The sequence below is a fragment of the Podarcis gaigeae genome (genome assembly GCF_964106915.1).
Source record: "Podarcis gaigeae genome assembly, chromosome: 12".
NCBI classification, from domain to species: domain Eukaryota; kingdom Metazoa; phylum Chordata; class Lepidosauria; order Squamata; family Lacertidae; genus Podarcis; species Podarcis gaigeae.
In genome coordinates this window covers 23,807,857-23,835,633 of record NC_139688.1, presented here as the reverse complement: position 1 = coordinate 23,835,633, position 27,777 = coordinate 23,807,857, and the positions used below count along the sequence as shown (strand labels likewise).

General features: G+C 43.0%; 1 protein-coding gene across 2 annotated transcripts in view; it reads left to right on the top strand.

Moving 5' to 3' along the window:
* The window catches only part of PLXDC2 (plexin domain containing 2), a 234,961-nt gene that overhangs the window by 164,290 nt on the left and 42,894 nt on the right, over positions 1-27,777 (top strand). For both annotated transcript variants that reach the window (XR_014556587.1, XM_083704951.1), the window contains exons 5-7: positions 9,637-9,759; positions 14,731-14,849; positions 20,469-20,568. Coding sequence is in view for 1 of the 2 variants with exons in the window: in XM_083704951.1 (XP_083561077.1) it covers positions 9,637-9,759; positions 14,731-14,849; positions 20,469-20,568 (342 nt within the window). In the remaining variant the exon portion in view is untranslated. The remainder of the gene's footprint in view (positions 1-9,636; positions 9,760-14,730; positions 14,850-20,468; positions 20,569-27,777) is intronic.

The following is a 27,777-nucleotide window of genomic DNA, read 5'->3' as shown; positions in this document are numbered from 1 at the left end:
TGATAGGGAATCCTTCAAACTAAGCACTGGTAAAACGTTTCTTGCCTTTGCTTAATAAATTGTGCAATGTGATTCCCAGTGAATGTTATTCCCCTGGTGCTCCTTTTTGCTCATTTCCCTATTACGCTTAAAAGTCTTGGGCTGAGTTCTTCTGTAGATCCCCACTCCAGGACAAAAAAAAAGCCACCTTCTCAGCAGGTTCACTGTGCCTAGTGCTACTGGATGGATGGAGAAGGAATTATTGAAGGGGAAAGGCAATGTGATTTAGGGAGAATAAGAATTAGGCCGAATGAGGCACCCTACTAATGTAACATGGTCTTGCACTGAACTTGCAGCAAATTCACCAGCACAGGCTCAAGCTGGCAAACCACCCATATGAGTAAGGCTGCTATTGAGTTCTAACCTTTTAAAGAGAGTTCTGTCCACAAAAACACCATTGTTCTCTAGAATGACTGGGTGAATGTCTGACAATGAATATAACAGTGAAAACTACCGTCTTGCAATGTGACATAAATGGTGCAGATTATTTTAAGGCTCCCATTTATCAACATAGTAGTTAATTTTCAGATTAAAAAGTTTGTGGTGGGTTTTTTTTATAGCTTGAAATCTCTAGACTGGAAGTTTAATCTAAGTAGTTAAACTTGTGTTACTGTGCCTGTCTGCTCTTAACCACAGAAGTTTCACAGGAGATTGAGCATTGTGGTTTAAAATCAAATATATATGTTATCTCGATACCCAGACTTTGTATGCATTCCCTCCTTTGCTACACTGTGTGGATTCCAGTCAGATTTAGACATTAAATAAGCATGCTGAAATTCAAGCTGTACCATTATTTGGTCATAAATGTCTACTGAACTGTAATTTTAATGATACCACTTTAAATATATTTCATCTGCATCTTCCTTTTAAAATAACTAGCTGTATACCTAATTGTGGAATATTATCAGCATTGCTCAAAATACTATTGAACATATAATTTGCATGCTATACATTAATACAGTATTATTGTACGTAATGTGTAGCATTTCAACTAGAATTGCATGATGCCATTGATGCAATACCAGGATGCTGTATAACTTGAATGAAGAAGTAATGTGGGTTTATGCCAGGAGAAGTGTATTAACCCAACTTGGCTGATAAGTGTAAAAAACATATGAGATCAAAAATGAAATTGTATACAAATTTGTTTCGGGCTTATTCACACATCACAAGGTAGCTTTAAGCTACCTCCTTAGAAATAAATCCTACAGAAGTGAACAGGTGGCTGATTTCATGCCATTAGTCATCAAGAAAACGTCCTCTCGGTATCAGGGAAAACTGTGATCATATACTTGGTTTAAAAACACGGCACAGAAAGTAATCTTCACAGTTTTGTGAAATGAGAAGTTCACTGAAATCAGCAGCAAGTCACCTGGGGCACAACTTGGTTCCTTGGTTTCTGGTAGAGTTTTTCAGTTGATTTCCACCAAACAGTGAGTTTGTTCTGGATCAGCAGTATCAGTAGCTGGTTTAACTGGCTGGCTGTAATTCTTTGCAAAAAGCAAAATGCAATTTACTGTGCTGAGAGTTGGTTTAAGCTAAACTTACGTTGCTTTAAGATGAGTGCCTCCTGCCCTATGTATTTGCTTCTGCTGCACACGCAATCCCTGCTAAATCTGAGGGTTGGTAAATAAACAACTCAGAAGGAAATAATAAATGTTCAAAACTGCTTCAATTCAAAGCATTCCAGAAGGTGGTGTTCATCACTTCTTACCACTTTGAAATGGTTGAGTGCAAAACAGTATATTCCATTAGAAAAGATCAACATAATATAATTGCGATGTTAACAGTAGTTGTTGAGACTAAACAGTTCCTTCATCTGCTGCTGTAGGTGGGCACCCATCCTTGGAAAGCAGTCTAGCAACTATAGGAAACAGGAAGCTGCCTTGTATGTAGCCAGACCATTGGTCTGTTGAGCTCAGTATTAGTTGTACTGAATGACGGCAGCTGTCCAGGGTAACATTCCCAGCCCCACCTGGAGATGCCGAGGACTCAACCTGTGAACTTCTGCATGCAAAGCAGGTACTCTAGCACTGAGTTATGGTCCTTCCTCATAAGTTTAATTCTCCTGGGATAGCTCAGTCAGCAGAGCATGAGACTCTTAAATCTCAGGGTTTGAGCCTCAGGTTGGGCAAAGGATTTATGCATTGCAGGGATTTTGGAGTAGATCAGAGGTTTTCAACCTTTTTGAGTCGACAGCTCCCTTGACCAAGTACCGTATTTTTCACTCCAAAAGACGCACAAGAACATAAGGCGCACCTAGTTTTGGGAGGAGGAAAACAAGAAAAAATTATTCTGAATCCCAGAAGCCAGAACAGCAAGAGGGATCTGGCTTCTGGGATACCGTGTGGCTGTTCTGGCTTCTGGGATAACCTTCTGTTCCTCCTCCAGCTTCCAGGACAGGTGCGTCGCTGAAGAGGCGCTATACAGTTCTCTCTCTCTGCGCAGTGTCTCTCCTTCACGGGAGAGGCGCTGCGCAGGGAGGGAGAAGGTGCAGCTCCCCTTCAGCGAAGCTTGAGAAGGAACAGAAGGGGACCCTTCTGTTCCTCCTCCGGCTTCGCAGGACAGACACTGCTCAGAGAGGGAGAGCTGCGCAGCGCCCCTTCAGTGAAGCGGGAGGAGGAACAGAAGGGGCTCCGTTCCTCCTCCCGCTTCGCTGAAGGGGTGCTGTGCAGCTCTACCTCTCTGCGCAGCACCATTCACTCCATAAGATGCACTCACATTTCCCCTTGCTTTTTAGGAGGAAAAAAGTGTGTCTAATGGAGCGAAAAATATGGTACATTCATTCTGCAGTACGCCTGTGGGGCTCAGGAGCCCAGTTATGTCACCCCTTGCCTGCAGAGCTGGCAGCCTCTCACACATTTTTGAACACTCTCCCTTGTGGAGTGTTCCCTCAGCCTTCTCTGCCCTCCCCTCTCCTTGGGAGTCCTGCTGCTGCCGTCCCTGGTCTCTGAGCTGCCCCCACTCCACCCCAAAGAGAGATGCCTCCCAGAGGAGGCAATAAACAGCTGTGCAAGCCTTTGGGAGTCAGAGACACAAGAGGGCATCAGAGGAGGGAGGGAAGGAAAGAGGGACAGAGGCCAGTGTTACCCCTAACCATCATTCAAGGCACCCCAGGGTGCCATGGCACACTGGTTGAAAACCACTTAACTAGGTAACTGCTGTGGTCCCTTCCAACTCTACAGTTGTCAGGCAGCTGCAAGCAACTCCCATAGCCAGTTGCCCAGGAATGTACAAAGACAAGGAAAAGTTTCTTACCATCCATTTTTTATTCAATATTTACAGAGAGAGGCTTTAGAACACAGCCTCTTGGATAATGCTGTTGTCCTGAGGGAATCTCCACCCCGCTTCTCTCCCACTTCCTCATTCATCGTCGTCATCACCTCCTCTACGGGTGCCGCTTAATGCCCTCTGTCTTTGAGCTCTTTGCTCTCCTACTTTTAAGGCTCGACGGGTTCTGGGAGATGGTGGGTCTGGAATGCTTTCTAGTGACAACGTGTCAGCCAGCTGCTGCTCTGGTTCTGTCTGTTCCTCCTCTCCCATTATTTCCCAACCTTTCCCCTCATCTTCCTCTGAGCTATGGCCTCCCTCAAACCCCTGTTGTAATCTGAACTGTTTCCTCTTCTCTGGAAGGGTCAGGCTGGGGAGGCGGTCTCCACCATTCCTCCTTTGCCCAGTCCCTGACAACAGTTCTGTGATTCTAACTATTCTATGATTCCTGTGTATTTGTCCTTTGGTGCAGCAGAACAGCATGCTGGCAATAGCAATAGTATACCCTTCCTGTGCAGTTTCACCAATAAAGAGCAGGGAGATTTTAAAATTTACACCCCACTGCTCTGCTTTTCAAGGCAGCTCCTCTCTATTATGGAAAAATAGTGCAGGAAACGCCTACATAAAATTCCCCCCGTTTTTCTTTCTTTTCAATCCATTTATGTGTCGGTCCTTTAGAGAACATCCTCTGTTATAACTCATCCCTTTTGTGTGGTGACACACATTCTGCTAGTTATCTGAGCATGGAGGAGCCAAATCAAAATTACATAGGTTGTGTACCGCAACGTAAGTGTGCAATCTTGTCATTTTAGTAGGCCCCATTTACTCCTTCCTCTCCCCTGAAAAGGTCAAGCCTTAAATGTAACAAGTTGGGTTATATTTACCAACTTTTAAACTTCATTGAATTTACTTTCCCCCCTTTTTATCCCTAATGGTTATACAAGCATTAGCCAGAAAGTGGTAGTGGAAATGCCAGTTTTGCAAGAATTGGGTGTGTGTGTGTGTGAGCGTTTTATAAACCTCTGGGTTGGCTCCTCAATATGAGATGTTTATCAATCAGATACAGGCAGAGCTGATCTCAGACTGCAGTGGTCTCAGGTTACCCGTACCTGCTTATGGGTTTGACTGCTCCCTTGCTTGGCTATCTGTGTTCTTTACAGTAGAAATGTCAGCATCAGTGGTATCTATTTATTTCCAGACTGCCGGCCCTCACAGACCATGATCTAGGACAAATCCTAGATTGAGGTATTCTGGACTAAAGTTGTTAATGGCCTTATAAAAATCAAACAAGAACCTTGAATCTGGCTGGCCTGGGAGAGTGCAAGGCAGTGCAAGCTTTTGAGAACTGGAGTTATGTGCTCAAATAGTTGTAGAGGTATGAGGGGCAGTAGGACCTCTGGTGCACTTCCTAATATGGTAGAGGTCTGTCTTTGGCAAACAGCTTGAGTCAAGCAAACAGCTTGCTCAGCTTCAGCACGTTAGCAGTTGGAGGAGATGGTGGTTTGCTATGCTGAGCCCCTGCATAGCATTTCTGCATTCAGCCAGCCTATCTGAAAGCAGGAGAAGGTTCTTGTGGACCTCAGCTCCAGCCATGTTGTGGGTCTGGTATCTGATAAAACTAGTAAGATATGCCATTGGCTGTAATTTAGAATTATCTAATTAATAGGCCAGGTCAGAATATTTCAGCCACATTGTGTCCTGGTGCGATTATTTTTGGATGGAAATGTATTTGTTTGTTTGTTTGTTTGTTTGTTTGTTTGTTAAAATTTATATCCCTCCTTTCCTCCCAAAGGGCCTTCACACTTTCTTGGTTTAAGTAATAACTGGAAAGATGATAAAATTTGAAGAGACTGGAAGGTTTGAGTGCATCTCTTATATCCTGTTTTTGCTGACTAATGCATTTTCAGAGGAAAGCTGAGAGGAAAGCTGTAAGATTTAGTGATTTTCTAAGCAATATTGTTGTTGTCTCCAAATGCCCTAGGACGAGAGGAGGAAGTGACCTCGAATCTCTTAAAAGGAACTCTGTGCACTTATCGGCCTACTCTATATGCTGCTGCAACCTGCCCAATAACATCAAATCGGCTTCCATGCTCAAAGAGCCATGCAAGCTTTGCCCAGATGAAGACTCTGTCATACAAAACCTTTCATTGTGCTGTCATCACTGACAGACAATTGCTTTTCCAGCTAATTAAGCACCGACCTTTGTGTTAGCCAGAGCTTTTAACATATGGTTCTACCAAGCACTATCTAAATTATATTAAGTAAATTAGTCTTTTTTTGACAAACAGCTGATTTCCCTAGGTAGGCTTGAAATATGACTCTGAGGCTGTGAAGCCTTACCAACTTAGGCTTTCACAGTATTAAGTCAATGCAAAAACTCCTATACATTTTAAATAAGGTCATTTTTTCAACCCAGCGATTCCTAGACAACCTAATCAACTTTGAACAGAACAAGGAGACCTCACAACTACTTCTTTTTTTTAAAAAAAAGGAACAACACCCTGCTTTTCTCTTCACTCAAAAGAAAGCAACTATATAAACATGTCATTATTCCATTTGTTAAAACACAAATTAACAAAACTAAGCAGCAAAGCAAAGAGCAGCCTTTGAAATTGGTACATTAAGCAGCGACAGAATCAAACGCTTGTTCAGAAAAGGATTTTTTGAGTTGCCATTGGAACACAAGTAAAAGGGGGAAGAGAACTTAAATTTCCTAGAGCAGGAAGGCAAGGCGCCACCAGAGGAAAAGTCACCAACTCTGCCTCAGAAGGCAATGGCACATGTCAGAGGGCTGCAGCAGCCAACCTTACTAGACAGGCAGATTCACAATAGAGAAGAAAGGTTCTTCAAGCAATGCACTCATGCTTCAGTACACTAGCCCAGAGGTGCAAGGATATTGCTTTTCAGAAACAGACAAAATAAAAACAATGCAGGGAATCCAGGGAGATGGATAACAGTTTGTTTGTTTTTTACAACATAAGCTTTCATTGATTAGAGTCCACTTCATTAAATGCATGCAAGTGGGGAGAGGGCAAGTGTGTGAAGGAATGTAAAGGTAAAGGGTAAAGGGACCCCTGACCATTAGGTCCAGTCATCACCGACTCTGGGGTTGCGGCGCTCATCTCGCTTTACTGGCTGAGGGAGCCGGTGTACAGCTTCTGGGTCATGTGGCCAGCATGACTAAGCCGCTTCTGGCAAACCAGAGCAGTGCACAGAAACGCCGTTTACCTTTCCACCAGAGCAGTACCTATTTATCTACTTGCACTTTGACGTGCTTTCGAACTGCTAGGTTAGCAGGAGCAGGGACCGAACAACAGGAGCTCACCCCGCCACAGGGATTCGAACCGCCAACCGACCTTCTTATCGGCAAGTCCTAGGCTCTCTGGTTTAACCCACAGCACCACCCACGTCCCGTGAAGGAATGAGCAGGCCCCAAAATTGAGGTTGCTAATGATTTGGCTGGGATACAGAGACCAGGTACACCAAGCAGCTTGGGTACACCAAGTAAGATTTCTAAATGCCCACCACCACGATTGACTTCCATGCCATTATCACAAACTGCCTCCCCTCAGTTTCAAAAGAAGTTAGGACCATGAGAAGATGCCTTACACCAGGCCACACCATAAGTCATAGAATCATAGAGTTGGAAGAGACCACAAGGGCCATTGAGTCCAACCCCCTGCCAAGCAGGAAACGCCATCAGAGCACTCCTGACATATGGTTGTCAAGCCTCTGCTTAAAGACCTCCAAAGAAGGAGACTCCACCACACTCCTTGGCAGCAAATTCCACTGTCGAACAGCTCTTACTGTCAGGAAGTTCTTCCTAATGTTTAGGTGGAATCTTCTTTCTTGTAGTTTGGATCCATTGCTCCGTGTCCGCTTCTCTGAAGCAGCAGAAGACAACCTTTCTCCCTCCTCTATCTAAGTCCATCTGGCTCAGTATTGTCAACATGAATTGGAAGCAGCTTTCCAGGGTTTCAGCCCGTAGTCCTTACCAGCCCTCTCTGGGTTCACTGGAGATGGAACTTTTTACATGCAAAGCATGTACAGTGGTACCTCGGGTTACATACACTTCAGGTTACAGTACAGACTCCGCTAACCCAGAAATAGTACGTCGGGTTAAGAACTTTGCTTCAGGATGAGAACAGAAATCGAGGCAGCAGTGGGAGGCCCCATTAGCTAAAGTGGTGCTTCAGGTTAAGAACAGTTTCAGGTTAAGAACGGACCTCCGGAACAAATTAAGTACTTAACCCGAGGTACCACTGTACTCTACCACTGAACTATGGCCCTTCCCTATGACTTCATGTTTTATTTGACATGTATTGTGGTGGGCTGCTGAGATGCTTGGATCTGTCTTGGGCAAGCAGAACAACTCATGTGTTATTTGGATCCGAATCATCGAATGTAAAAATTACTGTAGAATCCTGTATCATTGGGTGTGTGCATTTTGTTCTGTTTTTATGTTGCAGAATGAGGGACAGTCCTTTAATAAAAATAAAAGCAGTGGTAGTGGTTGTTATTTATTACTGTCAGAATCATCATCATTATTATTTATTGAATATAATGTATTACATTTATAACCTACTCTTCCTCTCAAATGACCTCAGGGCAGCAAACACATGATAAAACAGTAAAAAAAAAACCCGAAAAACAAATGCATTTGTATCAGCAAGTCATCCCTAATCAGTCCGTGCTTTTCATAAATTTTTCTTTCCTGGTCCAAAGGCTTTTTGTAAAGCTATACGATGCAATTTTAAATCCCTTTAATAACTTTCTATGCTGTAACTTGATTAATTTACTCAGGCAGTTGAGAAGACAGTGTCTTATGTTTCAAGCTGTAGAGTCTTTCCGGAAATGCCAAACCCCTCCCACAAAGGAAAGATTAAGTAGTTCAGGAAACTGTAGGTTTGGAACATTCTTGCTGGGCCACAATGAATCAACAGAGAGCAAATGTAACCATCAGAAAACTGGGTCATAGACAGTATAAGCCAGCTCTTGCCAAATGTCTGTGCAAGCCTATTCAAAAATATGCTTGGTTTACATTTGCGATTTACTCAGGGTATTAGTGAAAATGATAAAATATCCTGTTCAGCGGGAGACCATTCAAGCTTTGAATCTGTGGGATGCTTTGAACTTGCCCTGTGTTTCTTTCCAAGTTGTACTGAAGCATGACTAGAGTTGACGTTTGATCCCAGAAATGCTTCCTGGCTTGCAGTTATCCATCTTGTTACTTTCCCTTTCTTTTTATTTCTTCCTGTAACTTTGGAGCAGGGGTGGCAGCAATCCACAGTGCAACATTTTCATTGAGAGCATAAAATGTATTACCTTGTGAATCTAGCTGCAGCATTGGTCAGATGTGGCTGATCTGTTTTGGACCGGGGCAGGGGAACTGATCGTCCCTAGTTGTTGATGAGCTTCAACTCCCATCACTTCCAGCCAGCATGGCCAGTGGTCAGTGACGATGGGAGCTGTAGTCCAACAGCATCGGGGAGGGAGGGCTACACATTCCCCATCCCTGCTTTCAATGAAACAGAGAATGCAATCTGACAACAGGTGTTGATTGAAGTATGTATACTTTGTGCCCACCAACTTGGACAGGTGGATGGGACAAGCCACCTGTCAATCAAGTGACATCATTATGATATCAAACAGCTGATAGGTGGGTTGTTCCACCCCACTTGTGAAAAGCTCTTGCACAGCATTTTAGCCAGCTGGTTATTGGGTGCTTAGGAACTGCTCAACACCAAGCACACAAAAACTCTTAAGAGAAATTCTGTATCTCTGCACAATTCAAGATATGACTGTGAGCTAGAATTTAAAGCAGAAGAGGGCAAATGCTTTATGAGCTTGATGATGGAATAATTAGCAAACACACTCGCAAATAAATACTGTGCACTTTACAGAGTTAAGGTAGCCCTATGGAACAGAGTGAGCAAGCATGCATGCATGGAATTGCAGTGTAAGTGACAGAACTATAAACCAGAAAGACTCTTCGTCTTCCACATAATGTTAGCAACAGGCTTTATGTTCACCACACCTCTCAAAAGTGGCCTGAAGATCCCAGCTGATGAAAACTGGCCTGAATTATTTCCCTATCAATATGGCCCCTGACTTTTGTTCCTCATGGGAATCTATTTTTCTCTTGGCCTTTATGGTGTTTTTTCTGTATTCTTTTGCCGTTCTTTGATTCATTATTAAAACCTGGTGATGAGATTAATTTTCCTTCAGTAACTCTTTGAAGCTCTGGCAGCACCTAATTAACTCTGGCATGTATTAACTTTTCAGCTGTGGCTGACATGATTCTGCTCTTTTGTTTCTTTATTATAGGTTTTATATATACAGGGGAAGTTGTGCATCGAATGCTAACAGCTACGCAATACATCGCACCTTTGATGGCCAACTTTGACCCTAGTGTGTCAAGAAACTCGACTGTCAGATACTTTGATAATGGTAAGTATTAATCCTTCTGCCAGATTATCCTTTAGCTCTTCTTTTTTGTCCTTTGTAGGAAAATAAACACTGAAGACGGTTTATAATATTTAGCTCTCAGAAGTTTGATTCATCTGGCTAGCCATCCATCTGAGTCAAATACCATGGTTTAAAATGTTATTGGTAGATTGTGTTGGCAAACATTATCCAATATTATAATCCATCCAAGCTGCTAAAGTCCTAAATCTTACTTTAGTCATGAATCTCTATTAACTTCATCAGCTGAAAAAGACAACCCTCTAGTCTTCCAAAAGGATATGTTCCCTCTGGTACCATCAGTACATTAAATGGGAACCATTTTGTATTCTTAGAGTCATTTTTCACCCAGAGGTAGAGCATGCCTGAGGTTAATAACCCTCATCAAGATGGTGTGCAAAGTGAGCCTATATAATAATCTAATAAGCCTTACTTTACCTACAGCTCCCGAAGGTCAAATACCTAGGACAGAATTTTATGTGATAGAATGCTGTACTTGGCATGGATACCTGTATATTGGCTTATTAATCTGAGGTGTTGAAGATCTTTCTAACTGTGGGGGCCAGCCTTGCACTCCCCTTTCCTAAGTACCTTCTCAAGCCTTTTAAACCACCTTCTAGCCATGGATTAAGATCCTGGCTAGTTCCGATCCTGATAACTGGAGTTTCCCAGTTTGGGCATAATGGCGGAACTAGGTTAATTAGCTCAGGAAGGTTGAATCATAGCATACCAGGAAAAGAGGAGCCAAGAGGCAGCACAGTGGTGGAACACATACATACAAGGCTGGTGAAAATCTTACCTGAATCACTCCAAAGTTGAAGCCCCACTACCCAAAATGCCCATCTCTATCAAATCCCCCCACAATGAATCCTCATGGGGAACACTGGTCAAGATAAGGATCGAGTTGGCTATTGGAGGAGGCACTTGGGGCCTGAGTCATTTCAGGTTTTATAAGTTATTACCACTTTGAATAGGTCTCTGTAATTCTTAGCAAGCCAATGCAGTGCTTTTAGGATTGCTGTTATATTCTCCCATCTTGCTCCCCCAGCTAATGACATGCCAATAGCATTCTAAACTTGCTGTAGCTTCCAGATAGTTTTCATGGGCAGCCCCATGTAATCTGAGTGCAAAGTCATCAGAGCATGAATTGCTGATACCTGCTTATCTTGGTCCAACAACAGCCATAGTCAGTGAACCAACTGGAGCTGGAAATAGGCAATCTTCGACAGTGAGGCCTCCTGAGTCTCTAGTGGCAACATCATGTCAAGGAATGTAGTCTCAGGTTTCGTTACCAGGAAATGAATATATATCTATCTCTTGTCAAATCACCAAATAGGCTATATAATTTTGTGGACCGATATATGCACATATTGCATATGCATAATAACCAAATATTTGTGAGACAAAATGAATATTTGTATGGAAGAATTGCTTTTAAATAAAATAGAAGCAACCCGATCAATATTCAGAAAGCAAATTGCAAACATGTCTGTCTGTTTCACACCATCCAGTGATGCGCTATGCATTGAAATAATTTATGCAGCGAGATTGTGAAAGATCCATTTGAAGATAACATAATGAACATGCTTCAATTTCCCCCCCTTAAATGACTTGCTTTTTTTATTTCCACCAAAGTGCTGGTAAGAAACAAGAATAAATTACAGCGTGTTGTTGTTGAACTATTATCGTAATGCTTTAAGATACTCTCCATGGTGCATTGAGCTTGAATCACACTGACCCATTTTGAGTTGTCGTTAGGTCACCCTGACAAGGAAAACTTGTTGAGATGTGAATCAAAGCATATGCTGTGAGGGAATGAGTCAGTTCAGAGTCCAAAAGGCATTTTTTTTGTAAGCAAATGCCTGAAATAAACTTTGAGATATTTACTAGAGAGGAGTTGCATTCAGCTATTCTTTACTCAGAGTAGACCTGTTGAAATTAAATACCTTGGGAATATTTTAGTTTAGAGAAAAGGTGAGTAAGAGGTGACATGATTGAAGATTATAAAATTATGCATGACACAGAGAAAGTGAATAGAAAGGAGTTTTTCTCCCTCTTTCGTAACACTAGAACATGTCGACATCCAGCAGTGCTGAATGTTGGAAGTTTGGGTACAGATAAAAGAAAATACTTTTCCATGCAGCACATCATTAAACTATGGAACTCACTCCCACAGGAGGCACCAACTTGGTTGACTTTAAAAGAGGGTTGGGTGGCTATCTTCTGCCTCCAGTCAGAGGCAGTAATGCTCCTGAATACCAGTTCCTGGAAACCACAGGAGGGCAGAGTGCCCTTGTGCTTCAGTTCTGCTTGCAGGTTTCTCGCAGGTATCAAGGTGGCTACTGTGAGAACAGGACTACATGGGCTACTGGCCTGACCCGGCAGGCTTTTCTTACATTTAATGGCCATGACTAACTTAGGTCCAGTAATTTCATGTGGTCTACTCTGAGTGAGAGTTGATTGAATACAACCCAATGCCTTTTGTATTCAGGATGATATCAGGATTTGCCCCGCTTTTACTGTATTAAAAGAGGTAATCCATCATGATCAGGCCAGATTCTTGCCAAAGCAACAAATGAAGGACATTATTAGGAATATAATTTATATAATAGAATATTTAAAAGTGAGGAATGAAAAATAAGCAGCCTTAATGTTTTTAGATGCAGAGAAAGCATTTGATAATGTCTCCTGGGATTTTATGTTTAAAGTTTTAGAGTACATGAGCTGTGGAGACACTTTTATAAGAGGAGTCAAGGCAATATATACCGAACAGTCAGCAAAATTGATAGTAAATGATGTGTTGGCTGAGAATTGTAAAATAACTAAAGAAACAAGACAAGGCTGCCCATTGTCACCCTTGTTTATATATTTTTTTAAAAGGATTTGCCCCACTTTTGTAGGGCATACTAGTTACCTGGGAATACATTTTCAAGCTGCTGATCCAACAAAAAGACACAACAGGAATTTTATATTCAAGAATGCAAAAACTGGGGCTTTCCAGCACATGGTAAGCCACAATGTCAGGGCTTTGCTCAGCACAGCAAGATGGTTTGAGCATATTACTTCGATCCTGGCCCGACTACACTGACTGACAATTAGCTACGAGCCCAATTCAAAGTGCTGGTTTTGACCTATAAAGCCTGAAGCGGCTCAGGACCACAGAACCTCAAGGAACGCCTCTCCCCATATAAACCAACCTGAATTCTGCAGTCATCACCTGAGGCCCTTCTTTGTGCCTCCTTCATGAGAGGTCCAGAGGGTAGCAACACGAGAACAGGCCTTTTCGGCAGTAGCTCCCTGCTTGTGGAATGCTCTCCCTAGGGAGGTTCAGCTGGTGCCTTCACATTATTTTTAGGCTCCAGGTGAAAAGGTTCCTCTTCAACCAGGCCTTTGTTTTTGTTTTAACTATTTGTTTGTGTTTTATTTTGTATTTTTATCTTGTGAACAACCCTGAGATGAAGGGCAGCCCTGAGATATGAAGGGCAGTGTATAAATCTTAACAACAGGCTGCATCCAGCTTGGTAGGTCAGAAGGATTATAGTTTGGTCCATGGGGATTCAACAAAACAATGTGCATAAAGAATAGTGGGACATGTGCAACTAAGATGCTCAACACCATTATTAATATGGGCATCATCCATAAATTCATGGTGATTCTATTTAGCCGGTGTAGTTAATGTTTACCACCAATGATGTATATTATTTAATACCCTTCCACTCTGAAAGCTTGCAGTAGATAAGAAAAGATAATCTTATGCATAATAAATGGACGGAGTAAAAATGGAATGCTTTAAATATTAACATTTCTGTGTCAGCATTTTGGTAAACATCCTTAAGTTTTATAGGCAGTGAGTTATGAGCTAAATAACACAATGAAAAACCTATGATGAAAGAAAGCTAGCAGTTTTGATTTAGAAGAAACAATATTTTAAACAATTGCACACAGAGAGTTTTAAAAAATAATAAAATATGTAGCATCATTGTTTCACTCAGACCTGACCTGCTGTGGCTTCAAAGTCTGATTTTTTCCCCTCTAAGGACTAGCTTGAATTTTTGGTAGGCCAGGATCAATGTATAGGTACTAGCCCAGGCAGCCCATAATAAATATATCGTGTTCTTAGGTACCAGAGTATCAATCCTGACCACTTGTGTGCATCTTCATTCATTCTTGTATCACCTTGCTGCCAAAGCTCTCAGGGAGGTTTGCAGTGGAAAACAATGTCTTACAAACTATGACAGAAGAGGAAGAAGGAACAGGGAGGGATGAGAAAAATAAGGAGAGGTGAAGCCAAATGGCAGTTGATCCCAATGGAGGAAGGCTTTGGCTGGCCCATCACCTCTCCTCAGATTCAGGCAGGTGGCACAGCTGTGGATGGAGGCAGTTCTGAATCTGGCATTTATTATCCCAATAGTATAATAGTTCAGCCCTACAAACCCTACAACATTAGTCACAGATCTAAAGGAAATATAATGCCTCTTCACAAAGTTGCAGTATTAATTAAACTCTGTAATTTGCTGTTGCAAGATAAGGGTAGCCACTGGCTTCAATTGCATTGCACATGCCGCGTGAAAAAGACTGTTTTTTCTTGCTGCTCAGTTCCTGTTTGCACTGTCTTGGGTTCTCTGACATTGAAAACACCCCCTTTTAACATGTTCACATTTCATTGGATGCCAGGATTCTGCACCCACCTTACCTTCTGTTTTCCACTGAGGCGGTGGCTGATGTTTGGAGGTGTATTTGAACACCCCTCAGTCAAATTATCTTCTCTTCTGTAGGCTAAGCATGTCTGAACAATAGATAAAGTTCTATCCACTGTAAGGCCTATTTAGCAATAGTAATAGTTGTGATAATATTGTTATAAAGTTACATTTTGTATGGTATCAGATGCTGTTGAATGGCTACCCTATAATTTACGGTGACATTTTCGTCTCCTCTTCCCGACTTTGGACTTGACAGGTACTGCATTGGTTGTCCAGTGGGATCACGTACATCTACAGGATAATTACAATCTGGGCAGTTTCACATTTCAAGCAACACTTCTCAACGATGGGCGTATCATATTTGGCTATAAAGAGGTGAGTTCAAGCACCGAAATGATTTACTAAATTTAAAATCCTGCTCCGTTCAAGCAGCCGAAATATTTAAAAAGCGACAGCCCCAATGCTCTGCCATCTTAACACAGAAGACTTTTTTCTGTGCCAAGACTAGATTCCACCATTCAAAGGATGCTCTTTGCCCACCTAAGAGATTGCTGTCAGGAACAGTCAGGGTCATCCCAGGAGAGAGGGAGGACTAGGCAAAACCACACGGTGCCTCCCTTGCCCCCCAGTAACATTTTTACACAGACCAAATCTGCCTCCAGGACTAATCCAGGAAATGAAGAAGCTATAGCAGAAAACATTGGGAGGTATGGTGCAGTGTTAGAGGTTTTAGTGAGGAATTATTCTCCCCACAAGAAAGAAAAAGGAACAAAGAGTGTGCAGAAAATTAGTTTGACTGTTAACTGAATATAGAGTGCAGATATAATGCCATTTGTTTAAGATTACTTGCAATGATTTTTTTATTTAGAGCAAATAAACATTACTGAGCTAGTTGAATTCAGGATTTGGGGGTCACAAATCCTCCTTTTTGAATGCAGTTGCACCCCCTCCTCCCACACCATCCCTTTCCTGGAGCTGCAAAGGGGCTTCTGGGTATCTGTGCAGCCTCTGCCCAGGCACCGGGCGAGTTGACATCACATTAAGGCACCAGGCTGATTTCATGATGAAAGCTTAGAGGAGAGTTTGGATGGTGTTAGAGCAATCGAATGGGTATAAATAGTACTCTGCTCACAAGGGAGTTCCTTTGTGTGCAATATGGCATAAGAGAAGATTACTGCAGCTTCTTCTAAGATACGGCATGAGGGAAACCGGCAGTCCCATTTTATGGAATAAATATTGCGTACCAACTTGCCCTGATATTTCACTGCTTGCATCCATAGGCCCTTTAATGAGACAGTTTAGCTATCTTTTTAGTTAAATATACCGTATTGGCCTGAATATAAGCCTCACTTTTTTCTCAAATTCCAACTGTGAAAAGTTAAAGTGCGGCTTATATTCGCGACCTTACGGTATGCAGCCAGGAGTGCAGGGCAAACAGTGCCAGGAGCAGCGCCCGCCCCGCGCATAGTCCCCCATCCTCTCCCCCAAGGCTGGGAAGGGAGAGAGCAAGGAAAGGGAAAGGCCGCCTGTGATGCAGCGTGGCTCCCCCCCCCCCACCCCCAAGTATGTAGCCAGGAGCAGCGAGGAAGGGAGCGGCTTATATTCAGGTATTTTTTTCTTTTCCTCCCTCCAATTTTAAAGGTGCGGCTTATATTCGGGTGCGGCTTATATTCGGGCCAATACAGTAATAGCTCTGTGTGCTCTCCCATACGATTTGGATTTGGTTTGGAGGGTTCGAGCCTCTTACAAACTTAGCACCCATGGAAATAAGAGGTGAGGTCCTGTCTTGCCCATTGCAAGGTGGTACTTTTAATGAGATTCAGAAGCAATACAAACACAAGTGAGTGAAAGGTTAAAGATTTTACAGTGGTGCCTCGCAAGACGAAAAGAATCCATTCCGCGATTCTCTTCATCTAGCGGTTTTTTCGTCTTGCGAAGCAAGCCCATTGACAGCTTAGCGGATTAGCGCTACAGCGGTCTAGTGGCTTCTAGCGATCAGCTGTTAAGTGGCTTATGAGCGGATCAGCTGTTAAGCGGCTTAGCGGCTTAGGAAAAGGGCGGAAAAAGCGGAAAAAGCCCGCGGGGACTCGCAAGATTTTTTCATCTTGCGAAGCAACCCCATAGGGAAATTCGTTTTGCGAAGCGCCTCCAAAGCGGAAAACCCTTTCGTCTAGCGGGTTTTCCGTCTTGCGAGGCGTTCGTCTTGCGGGGCACCACTGTATTCTAAACAACAAGCATTATATACGTTACCAAGCAAGCACTTGGATCTGCCACTAGGAATTTCTCAAGAAGTGGCAAAGTGACATCTTGGTAGCCTTTGTTTACACAGCCCTTTGATCAGTCCATGCACAAGCTTCTCAGAACTATGCCAAAAAACCATCCAATTTATAGATAGCTAACTTGTTAGACCACGTGCCTTGCCCGACTAGCTAGTGCAGATTATTAATTAGCTAGACCCCTCTTCCAATACTGCACATTCCTCCAAACAATGTCTACCATCAAAGAAGGTCAGAAGGTTACCTGTTAAGTTGTGGGTGAACATATCAGACGACACAGCGATTCTTCAAACAGCTCTTGTTTATTCACAGGCCAGAACAGAACAGAACTGAAGGGTTCAGGCAGCCTGCTTATATAGAGCTCCAGTACAATATAACTGTAACAATTTTCTAAAACTATCCAATCACTGAATGTCACATTCAATCCCTTATTTGCATAACTATTTACAGTATCCCCCTGCTGGCCCAGGGTGAGAACTTCAGCACATAACATTACCCATCACTATCGCTTCTTCCTTCCACCAGATTATACATTAAAGGCTGCCAAGAACTTTAACAAGAGATAGAGAAGGGAAGTAAACAGAGGCAGAAAGAGATGACCAAGTTAGATCACTAAACTCCTTAAAATACAAATATCTTCTGCATAGATTGCCCATACAGGTCCTCTTATGGAAGGGGGACTGGTTTGCTTTGCTTTTGCTTTTGTTTATTGTGTATTTTGTGTCTTCATTTTGTATTTTCATGTTGTGAACTGCCCTGTGATCTTTGGATGAAGGGCGGTATACAAATTTAATAAATATTTTTTTAAAAAATCTGATGTGGTTGGATAGAGCTGCCCTCCAGACACCAGCGCTGTGGCAGCTTACCAGGATGGGCCAGGCCGTGGCCAGGTCAGGATTGTATGGATGCACCAGTTGGAAAAGCCAGGTTGGCTCCGCCTGTGTGTCTGGGCAGCCCTGACCCTGCCACCACCACAGGCCTGCCCAGGTAAGCTGCAGTGATGGGAGACCAGTTCTGGCTTACCCCGTCAGCTGCTACTGATTTGCACCTGCCAGCCAACTCTAGTAATGTCTCAGCTGGCACGGAAAAAACATTCTCCTGGGGATGGTTTCTATGACTCTCTTGTGCAGTAGGAAGTTTTGATTCAACCAATAAATATTAACATGAAAACAAATCATTTCTCCTGTCATCTTGTCCGTTGCCTATCATCAGATGCTGCCCTAGCCTTTCAATCACAGCGTTATGATTTTCTTGTCAACTGTTCACAGCATCAACATAAATAGTAGATCCAGTTTTTTAAAAAGAAAATTAAGCACTGATTCACCCTTAAAAATACAAGGCACAGTGTCAGGACCTGCTGGAGCTGTTGTTCTCAAACTTTAGTTCTGGGTGCTTCTGCCCCATGTGGTGGGTTATCAAAACTGCAGCTTGGAAATATCTTGCTGATACTCTCTAGCTAGTGAAGAACATGTTGTTGGTGAAATAATCTCAGGCTGTGGATTGGCCCTGCCTACCAAGGCTTGTCATTAAGCTGTCCTAGACCAGAAGGACTTCTTGGGATGTCTGGGCAGCAAGGTGTTTTTGGCTCTGGTTTGGCTTTGTGTGGGCCTTAGCTGTGACACCTGGTTTAATCCTTCCAGTTCTGATTCCTCAACTCAGCTCCTGCCTTCTGGGTCCCAGCACTCAGCTGCCCTCTAGCAATAGTCTCTGGGTCATTCTTGATACCCTTTGTATTTTCCTCACTCCTACTTTACTTGTGGGACTTTCCTACTATCAATTGCACTTCTCAGTCGGCAGCCCTTGCCAAAACAGCAGCATGACCTAATGGTTTGGACAGGGCTCTTTGATCTTTCTTCCTCTGCAACACCTATGGTTCACAGTAAAGTTTCTCAGGAGGCAGACATGAGCACTGTGTATATTCTGGGGAACAAAAATGAGCAGTGAAATGGGGCCAGGCCGTTGCAGGCCAACCAGAGTTTGTAACAAACCATAGTTGGTTTGATCCTGATTTCACTATGGTTTTGACAAACAACAGTTTCTTGTTTCTGGATTAAATGGAAACAGCGGCCTGTGGAAGTATTGTTAACCATGATTAACTATTGCGCCACTGGAGGTGAAATTCCTGGACAATGCACAAGGCAAACCACAGTCAAAAGCATTTGCATAGAATGTTTTCATTAATCAAGTATGATCTTGGGCCGATCACTGCCTCTCAGCCTAACCTACCTCACAGGGTTGTTGTGAGAATAAATGGGGAGTGGGAAAACCACCTTGAACTTCTTGGAAGAAAGGTGGGATATAAATGTAATGATAAATAAATAAACAAACAAACCAGGTTCAAACCATATCCTAGTTTGTTAACTAGCAAAGTTTTGCATATCCAGATGAAACAAGAAACTGTTTTGTTACAAACTGTGACCAGAAGGTTTAAATCTGGTCCCATTTTGTGCAAAGAAGAGAGGAAGAAGGGGAAGCACATGAGCCCAAAGTTCATGAAAGCATGTTGTGATGCTTGAATGTCACTATTGTCTCTTAGCAGATAAATCATCATGGGATCTAGCCATTTCTGGCTACTTTCCAGCATCACATACCTTTGTTCATGTAGCCGAAGAAACTCTTCACATTCTATCCCAGAACTATTTTCTGTTTCCTTCCTCACCCACAATGCATTTTGCAAAGGCAGCAAATGTTACAACTTCTGTAATGGCTCCTTGGTGATTATATGACTGGAGGCTCATTACTGCCTAAATGAGCAGGCAAGAGTTGTCGCCTTAGGAAAATTCAGAAAAAAATACACCAAATAATGTAGAGATATTTCAGTGGTGGTTTATTATGTGTGGAAGACTTGCAGCACTGAACATTAGCACTACTTACAAGCATTATTTTGTCCCCGCTTATGCAAAGATTAAATGATTGCTTTCTGCAATAGACATCATAGCTCTTTAAAACAAAACTATTCTTAGATTCACTATATTAGTCCACTTCCCTCTCTTAGCCAAAATGGGTTATCACTTTTAGTGCTTACAAAAGTGAACAGAGTTTCTATGAAATATTCAGTAATAGAAACGGATTTCATTTCCCAATGTAATATAGTTTCTGTGTGGCTCTGTGTGCAGAATTGTATTAGGAGTTAGCAAAACAGCATTAAGAGGAGCCTGTTTACACAATAAGCAAGCTAAACTGTTTGAGGAAAAAATATTCATTGTACTTCAAGGTTTTGCGAGTTTCTTCCCTGCAGTGAATTGACAATGAAGCCTATAATTGGCTGGCGCAAAGTAAATTTACTTTCTCCTCGTTGATTACTGAAAGGTAGGCTAGAAATTGTAATTGCTAAAGTACTTATGAGGGATTGATTAACAAGTCCATCAAAACTGGAGTACTAAACCAGAGCCAAATCTCATAGTACACTTCAGTATTATTTTTGTCAGGTCCCATCCAGCTGTCCCTTTCATTAAAAGGAAAAATAAAAGGCCTAAAGGTGCTGTACAGAGAATCTAGATAATGTGAAGACAATTCAAAGCTGTGCTGGTGAGTAGAAATGCCATTACAGGTTGGCATCACTAGGCAACTGCCTATTGGTGGGGGTTCAGATGCAACAGACTGCATTGCTCTGACTCTGTTTAGCATTTCATTCTATCAATTAGATTGTAGGGTACAGGTAGAAGAGAGCATTTTATATATAGGTATGCTATGGCATTTGTCTATTTTTGTCTTGCAGATTCCTGTCTCAGTGACACAGATCAGTTCAACCAACCACCCTGTGAAGGTGGGCCTGTCAGATGCCTTTGTGGTTGTCCACAGGATCCAGCAAATTCCCAGTATGTTTTTTAAATGCATGCCAATGAACGTTACGTAAACCTGTGTGTGTGTTTGAAGGGGAGGGGATGATTGAGTGGAAAACAAATTTAAAGAGATCGAAAATGTTTTAACTAAACAGAAAACAAAATGCTTATGAAGTCTCAGTTTGTTAATTTAAATATAATTTCATTTTGGTTTACAACTCCCACAGTTGTTCATTGCTTCATTGTTTGTCTTGAGCCGATAAAGCCAGATGTGGCTGTTAGCCCAAAGGGGGAGATGGTATAATTCTGTATTCCATGGGATACTCCTTCATGTTTTCCAGAATAGTAATTGTATGGTTGTGGTTTTGTTGTTGTTTCTTATTTGCTTTGTAAGATGCAAAGAAATTGGACATAAGATGCCTTTCTAAGCTGGCTGAAATAAATTAAACAATATTTATCAGGACAGCGTGCAGTAGCAAGTGTGGTTCCCTCCTGATGTTGTCAGACTACAGTTACCATCATCCATACTAGCTGAGGCTGATGGGGCTGCAACACCTAGATGGCACCTTGCTGGCTACCACTGGAATAGATTTGCTTTGAAGAAAATTCCATACATTGTTTTCACTGTCTTGGAATTTCCTATGGGCAGTTTCTTCATTCTTTGAAGGGAGATTAAGGAGCCTATACCCGGCTGGTCACGTCAATTTGTTGAAATTAACTAATCCCAGCTACTCACGTAATTGTAACTGTTCAGCAGTACAGATTTCCTTTTCATTAAGACAGCACAGTTTAGAGCAAATATAGGATACCTTCATTAAAAACCAAGGAAAATGTCTCACCGTGTGTTAATAATACTTTGGGCACCATCTTCTTTGCTTTGGCTCTCCGGTTTAGCTTTCAAGGTTAAAATTAGTATTCACTCTTCCTTTTGTTGGCAGACTAATGATTACAGACCATCCCTTTCGGGCGTCCTTGCTGCGTATCACAGCACAGACCAGGGGTCGGCAACCCGCGGCTCCGGAGCCGCATGCGGCTCTTTTACACCTTTGCCGCGGCTCCGCAGGTCCTCGGGGACCCTGAGCAGAAAAGCAGAAGCGCCAGAAAGAGGAGGGGGATGGAGCTGGGCAGCCGAGCCGGGCAAAGCAAGGCGGCGGCGGCAGCGGAGCTCGAGAAGTGGCGGCTGCTGGGATGAAGGAGGAGGCAGCGGCGGCCGCAGAAGGGCTGCTGCTGCCTCTTCTGCCGCCGGAGGGAAGTTCTGCCAGGCGGCTTCATGGCTCATAGCTTCCCCCGGGGTAGGACAGGCGGCGAGGGGGATGCCTCGTCTGGAGGACGATGAGGAAGCGGCCGAGCAGCTCACGGCGGCGCCTCTTCCCTCATGGTGCAGGGAGCGAGGAGGAAGAGGAGGAGGGCAGTGGCAGGAAGGTGTGCTAGGGTGCAGCGACGGTTCTCTCCTCAGGTGGACGCAGCTGCCACTGCCACCGCCGGCACCTGCCACATGCAGGCGCGTTTGCTTTCGCCGTTGCGGCAGCCCGCCCGCCCTTAGGCGCCGCGCGACATCGAGAGCCGCCCACCCAGGCCACGCTCTCCTCAGCCCAGTGTGCGAGGCACCTGAGGCGAGGGAGAGAGAGAGCGCGCTTGAGGGAAATGGCGGGGCGGGGTTTTTGTGTGTGTGTGTGTTTGTGTGTGTGTGTGGGGGGGTGCTTCTGGATCCTTTTCCGTGCCTTGCTTCTGAGTTGCCGCCGAGTTGAGGGAGAGCACCTGAGGTGAACCACAAAATGGGCCTGCCCTCCCTGTCAGGGAGGAAGGGGTGAATTACTCAGTGACGAGGAGGGGGTCCAGAGGTAGCCAGCAGGAGAGGAGGGGGAGCACGAGAGCAATTGCAGAGGGAGGGGGGCTGTTAGGCACCAAAATCCTGCATGCGGGATTTCCCCCATTCTCTCGTGCCTATGCAATTCCTGCCCTTCTCCCTTCCCCCTCGAGATTTGCTGCAGAGACAATCAAATGAAGAAGAAAGGGAAGAGTATTAGCTGACATGTCCCCGGATCCCATGGAAAGCACCACAGATTTATTTGCTTACCAGCTCTTTTTATTTTAAGTTGGCTTCAAACCTGTAATTGTGTAGGTGTGTGTGTGTATACATATACACACATAAATATTCATATCTCTTCCCTCTCACCTTCCTTTCACCCAGTTTCTCTGGCACTGGTTTATAAATGCTGCTATGTAGAAATGATGAGAAAGTTGCACCAGCAGAAGGAATGGATATGTGCTGTTAGTAAAAAGAGAGGGAGTTGAACTGCAGGGAGGGACAGACACCTTTCTATGTATTAATTTGTATAATGCCCTCTATGCACATGGTGCTTTGCGAAAAAAGGAATATGAGAGGAACCATACCCCTCTTTGCTATCTGAAATAGACTCAGGGAAAAGAGAGAGAATGGGGGAAGGGGAAGAATGTGTGGTTATTTACATTTGGCTTGTTTTGCGGCTCCCAGTTTTTTGTTTTTTTTTCCAGAAACGGGTCCAAGTGGCTCTTTTTGTCTTAAAGGTTGCAGACCCCTGGCACAGACCATTAGAATCAACACTGTGGTGGCACTTCCACGCTTAGCACTATCGTGGCCCTGATGTGTCAACCTGGTGTAGGAGAGTATGCTTTGCCTAAGGAATGATATCCCTTTCTAGAAAGCTGTTTCTAGAAGGTCTTGCGTGTTGTGGAGGCACCTTGAACAGAGGCACAGGAGGCTGGGCAGTCAGGAGCCCCACAGCTTCAGGATTTGGAAACAAAGTACTGGCAGCTATTTGAGAATTCTTCTTTGTAAAGGGTGGGGATCCCACTTCCTATTAAAAAAAATTGTTTCTTTTGGCTCCTTTGGTATGTAATATTCAAGAAAAGGCTCATTCATAGCTGTCTTTGCAAAGCAGTTACATATTTTTGAAACTGCAGGCAATATACCACTCTCCTGACAAAATAAATCAAGTTGGGCCACAGAGAGCCTATGTCAGCTTTTCCTTAAGTGTGCATGTTCTTGCATTCTTGTCTTTTCAAAGATGCTAAATGGGCCATAAATCAACCCAGTCAATTATTGCAAAAGGGAGATGTGAGAAAGTTTTCCTTAGCTTGTTTGAGGGTTCTGTTGGACTATTTGTTTCTTACAGGAGGCTGAGAGATATATAAGCATTGTTCTATATCTCCTTACACCTAAATACATAAAGGACTGAATCCCAGGCTGGGCAAGAAATAAAATCGCAAGCTCTTTACAATCAGATAAAAAGGAATAGATAAAAACACAGGAGAAACCTTAACATTTCAATGTATATAAAAGCCATAGAACCTTACTTCTTCATGTAAACACTACGAGCCTACAGATGCCCAAACAAATGGTGCCAAAATGATAAAAAAGCATACGCACCATATGTGATTCCAAGGAAGGGCATTCTACGGATAGGGCATCACCACAGAGAATGGGTCTCTCTCTTTATTAGCATGCCTGTGCCCTAAAATTAGCAGGAAAGGCCCTACCCTACTTTTAAAGTAGAGTTGTAATTTTTTTCTTGGTTTTACGGTTTTATCTTTCGTATACCACTTTGAGGTTTTTTACATTCGAGTGGTGTGTGGATTTTATGAAATAATTAAATTAGCAAACTGAGCATTCTACCACTGGGAGGCTTACATTATGCAGCGATGCAGGAAAGGGCCATTTCTCCCAGTCCTCCATTCCTGCATCTGCCATACCCATTTTTTGCCAGTTTCCCCATCCTTTGCTTCTTACCCACTTCTAGAAGTCCAACCCTTCCCTCTGGCCCTCTGGGGCAACTTTTTGTGAGCCAAACGCCATGGGGAGAAATCCCAAAACCATTCATACAACTCTCGTATCTTTAATGAAAATAATTATTGGGATGAGGCATAGCAAAACATGTATTGGCACAGAGATTGCTATGATTCTATTGCAGATATAGTATAGAATTGGATGGATGGATGGATGGATGGATGGATGGATGGATGGATGGATGGAAACAGTTGCACAACAGATGTACACAAATTCATAAATTAGCAAAAGAATTTTTGGACCAGTACATAATTCTTCACAGTCCCGATTAATAATAATTGGCCTGAAGCCCAGATATAGAGTAGATAAAAGACAATTTGCCCTGTGGTAACTCATTGAGCGATGACAACCATCACAAGGAGAATAAAGCTGCAATTCCATACACACTTACCTGGGACTAAGTCCCATTGGGCTTTTTTGGATATTTCTAAATAGACATGGATAGAACTTCTCTAATATCAAGCCACATGGCAAGGAAATTTTACCATAACTCAGCAACCACTAACACTGGACAGGGGTGGGGTAGGGTGGGACTCACTCTGGGCAATGTGGCCACAGGCACCACCACTGTTTTCGGCATTGGGGATTGAACCATTTTAAAAGGACTTTAAGTGTCCTTAAATTTTTATTTGTTGCACTCTGTCAAAAACTCATATGGGCTATGATACATGGGGAATTTTTATAACAGAGAGCCTTGGGGCACAGGGCATATTCACACTGGCATATAAATTAACCTGCAGGAAGTTGCCTGATAGTAATCTCTAAAGAAAATCTTCACTGTCAAGACAGTCGTTTTCTACAGGAGCACAGCCACTGACTAAAGTTAAGTTAGGACCATGGATCCCCACCTGTTAGATTTCACTGAATGCATTCAAGGGAGGAGGGATTTAGCACTTCTCCTGCCTTTAATAGTCCAGGTTGTGTGAACAAAGGGGCAGTGAAGGTGTGCTAAGGGGTAATTAATCTGTGTTAAGTGATCTTAAGCATAGACAGTATAAATATTGATCTAGCCTACAGGATTTTTCCATAGATGGCTAAACATTGAGACAGTTTATCGCTTCGGTTGTAAGAAAGAATCAATTCAAATGATTGTCTTAGAAATAAATCATTCACTCGTATAGTTATCCTCTTAAAATTGAGATAGATAGGAATATAACAAACTTTTAATCTCTTTGATAATAACTCACAGAAATCAATGACTTTGGATTCGGTACAGTCATTGGTTTCTCCTACAAAACTCAACATAAGACATTCAGTGATGAGTGTCACTCAAAAATCTTTAAATGTATGATATAGCCATATAACAAAAAACAGACCCAATGCACTCCCCTGGGCTCTGAGTGAAGAAAACAGATACACTGTGAACACACACTAATATACCTGAACAGGACTTTGGAAAACCCAAAGAGGAGTACAGGGAAGGAGGTCCAGTGGGTGGTTCTGGAGGAAAAGATCTTAAGGGAGCCTAAAATAGATTAAGTAACTAAAGTCTCCCATCTTGTTCAACCCTCTTCGACTACCTGTAACCCACCCCCTCCAAAAACCTCTGAAGGGTGTGGCGTTTAATGAAAAATGTTGAATGATGTGACACAGAAGCTGCTGGGGATAAGGAGGCAGCAGGAAGCTTTCTTCCTATGAACTTCCTTAAGTTAAGCAACTTCCCTGTTTCCTGTCCCATATTGTTCAGAAGGACTGCTGAATCTTCTGGGGGCAGAGGGAAGGAGGGTACAGGAAAGATTTCTTCTGTGAAGGTCAACTTACCTTAAAAACCAAGACCAACTGGGATAAGTTCTCTACTCCTCCCACATTGCTCAAGAGGTTTTCATATGTGAAAGGGGAAGAAGCTGCATAAAACTCTGAACTTCCTTAATGCAGGTCAGATTGGGGGCAGCTCTTCCCTCTCCCTGTAGCCCATTCCACATTGTTCAGGTGGGTCCCCAACCTTCCAGCCTGGGTTTATGGGGATGTGGGGAATAGGAAGAGAGAGCACACTTTCCTTCCATGAACTTCCTTCAGTTAACCTATATATAGATAGGAGAAAGAGGGCTTGGTAGCACATTCCTCATCTGTGCTGTGACCTTGCCTTCTCAATTTAGGTGTCAGGCATTGAAAGCAGTGGCTGTAGTGCAGGTTCAAGTCCTTCAGTCTTGTTCTTCCTGACTCTCTAGCTTCCTGATCCTCCCTCTATGGTTTCTTCTTCTTCATTCACTGACTGGAGAAAGTTGCAGGGTGCCAACTCAGTCAAGATCATCAGATGCGAGCATCATCTAGCCCAGCACCTAGCTGTGCTTTCCCTTTGTTTGGCTTCTCCAGGCAGAGAAGGGGAAGGTAAAAGTACTGGGCAAGTGACAGAGAGGCATAGTGGGGGAGAAGGAAGGTTAAAGGACGTGGGTCTACTTTGACAGGTCAGTAGGAAATATGAGTTTGCAGTGATGTGCTTGCGCCAGGAGTCCCCTTTTTGCATTACATCTATGTCTCCTGGATCCTGGCCTCTGAGATGATGTTCCAGTAGGATGCTCACAGTAATCACTACACTGTAAGATTTATTGTGCCATATTTGTAATGCTCAGCCTCAAGTCACATCTCCTCCTCCTCAAGTGTTCATCCATTAAAAAACAGCTTTTAATATTGTGTTTGATGAGGTGTCATGGGGATTTGGTTTAGAATACAAAAGATGGTTCCAGTCAGGCTCATTTTTAGCACCTGGCTTCCTTGAATACTCTGTTTGGGTCTCAGAGCCTCAGTGGGGCCCAGCAGTGCTGACGCCTGCTCTTGAGCCACAGTCATGCCACACATTTAAAATGCTATGATACCACTTCAAACAAAATTCTTCCTCCAAAGAATTCTGGAGGTTGTAGTTTGTTGAGGGCATCGACCTATGTGTCTGTGTTCTCTGTGCCTATGATTCTGAATTCTCTGTGAAGAGGTTGTTGATGGTTATCAGTGAAACTAACAAGCAAAAATGCAATATATCAGAAAAAAGTGCTTTGGGGGAAAATGTGTGTATTTGGCAAAACTGAATGCAAAACTGTATACAGTGGTACCTCGGGTTACATACGCTTCAGGTTACATACGCTCCAGGTTACACACTCCACTAACCCAGAAATAGTGCTTCAGGTTAAGAACTTTGCTTCAGGATGAGAACATAAATAGCACAGCAGCAGCGCAGCAGCAGCAGGATGCCCCATTAGCTAAAGTGGTGCTTCAGGTTATGAACAGTTTCAGGTTAAGAACAAACCTCCAGAACAAATTAAGTTTTTAACGCAAGGTACCACTGTATTAGGAGAAAGTCACAGTAAAATGCTGGTCAATATCCATGAGGCCTTTTTAAAATACAAACTGATACAGAAATATAGAAAGTGAATTTAAGATTAGAAAAAGGAGAAGCTGAAATGGACACATTCACTCTTCCCAAATTC